Consider the following 786-nt stretch of genomic DNA (forward strand, 5'->3'; position numbering starts at 1 on the left):
AGATTGCGATCTGATGCGTTACGTCTGGCCATTTCACATGTTATTACTACAATGAATGCTAATCTGTATCAAGTGCTACATCATAAACTTCAACAATGCCATGGGTATTATTTTTATTTAAAACTATAACTTTGGTTATACATTTAATTTATTTTTTATTTCTTGTGCAATAGAAATATACTACCAGATGTTACTGGAGCTAATCCGGTAGATACAGGACTTCCAGTGTTTAATGCTATTTGGGTAGAAACTACAACTCAAAAATCAGCTATGATACTTGAAAAGCTAGATGGAGATCTTAAGAACTATAAAAGTAATTCGATTAAGGAAAGCATTCGTCGTGGTCATAATGAAATTGGTGACCATTATGTCAATTGTGGAGACCTCATTGAAGCAACAAAAAGTTATTCTAAGGCTCGAGATTATTGTACTAGTTCCTCTCATGTCATATCAATGTGTCTTAACATAATAAAAGTATGTATCTATCATTATGAGATTATAAATTAATTCTGCTGTTTCCTTTAGACATTATAATATTAATATTTCTTAACCCTACATTATACGCATTAAAAATCATGATAATACTGAATAATGTTCTTTACCACATATTAAAATATTTTAATTAAAACTCGATAAATAAATTAATAATCATTATTACGATCAATATTGTTTTATCGGCCAGTAATTCTTAGGAAGCGCAATTTAAAAATAACCCATAATTGTGTTTTCATAAAATAAAATTATTTATAAATGTTAGTCTACCACTCACAAGGTCTTTTAGATGGT

The 786-nt window shown here is 28.8% G+C and overlaps 1 protein-coding gene across 1 annotated transcript; it reads left to right on the forward strand.

Moving 5' to 3' along the window:
- The first annotated feature begins 6 nt into the window (after positions 1 to 6).
- LOC100574576 (COP9 signalosome complex subunit 1-like) lies at positions 7 to 522 on the forward strand. Its single transcript, XM_003248904.2, has 2 exons — positions 7 to 104; positions 174 to 522. Exons 1-2 carry the CDS (start codon positions 52 to 54, stop codon positions 505 to 507), a joined length of 387 nt encoding a protein of 128 aa, XP_003248952.2. The 5' UTR covers positions 7 to 51; the 3' UTR covers positions 508 to 522.
- Positions 523 to 786: the final 264 nt, after the last annotated feature.

The sequence above is a fragment of the Acyrthosiphon pisum genome, unplaced genomic scaffold (genome assembly GCF_005508785.2).
Source record: "Acyrthosiphon pisum isolate AL4f unplaced genomic scaffold, pea_aphid_22Mar2018_4r6ur Scaffold_15442;HRSCAF=16099, whole genome shotgun sequence".
Taxonomy (NCBI): domain Eukaryota; kingdom Metazoa; phylum Arthropoda; class Insecta; order Hemiptera; family Aphididae; genus Acyrthosiphon; species Acyrthosiphon pisum.

Bases quoted from the DNA above. Each gene is read 5' to 3' on its own strand.
- LOC100574576 (XM_003248904.2), top strand. From the start codon at position 52: ATGAATGCTAATCTGTATCAAGTGCTACATCATAAACTTCAACAATGC. The intron at 105-173 runs GTATTATTTTTA...CTTGTGCAATAG, and splicing joins AAACTTCAACAATGCCATGG to AAATATACTACCAGATGTTA.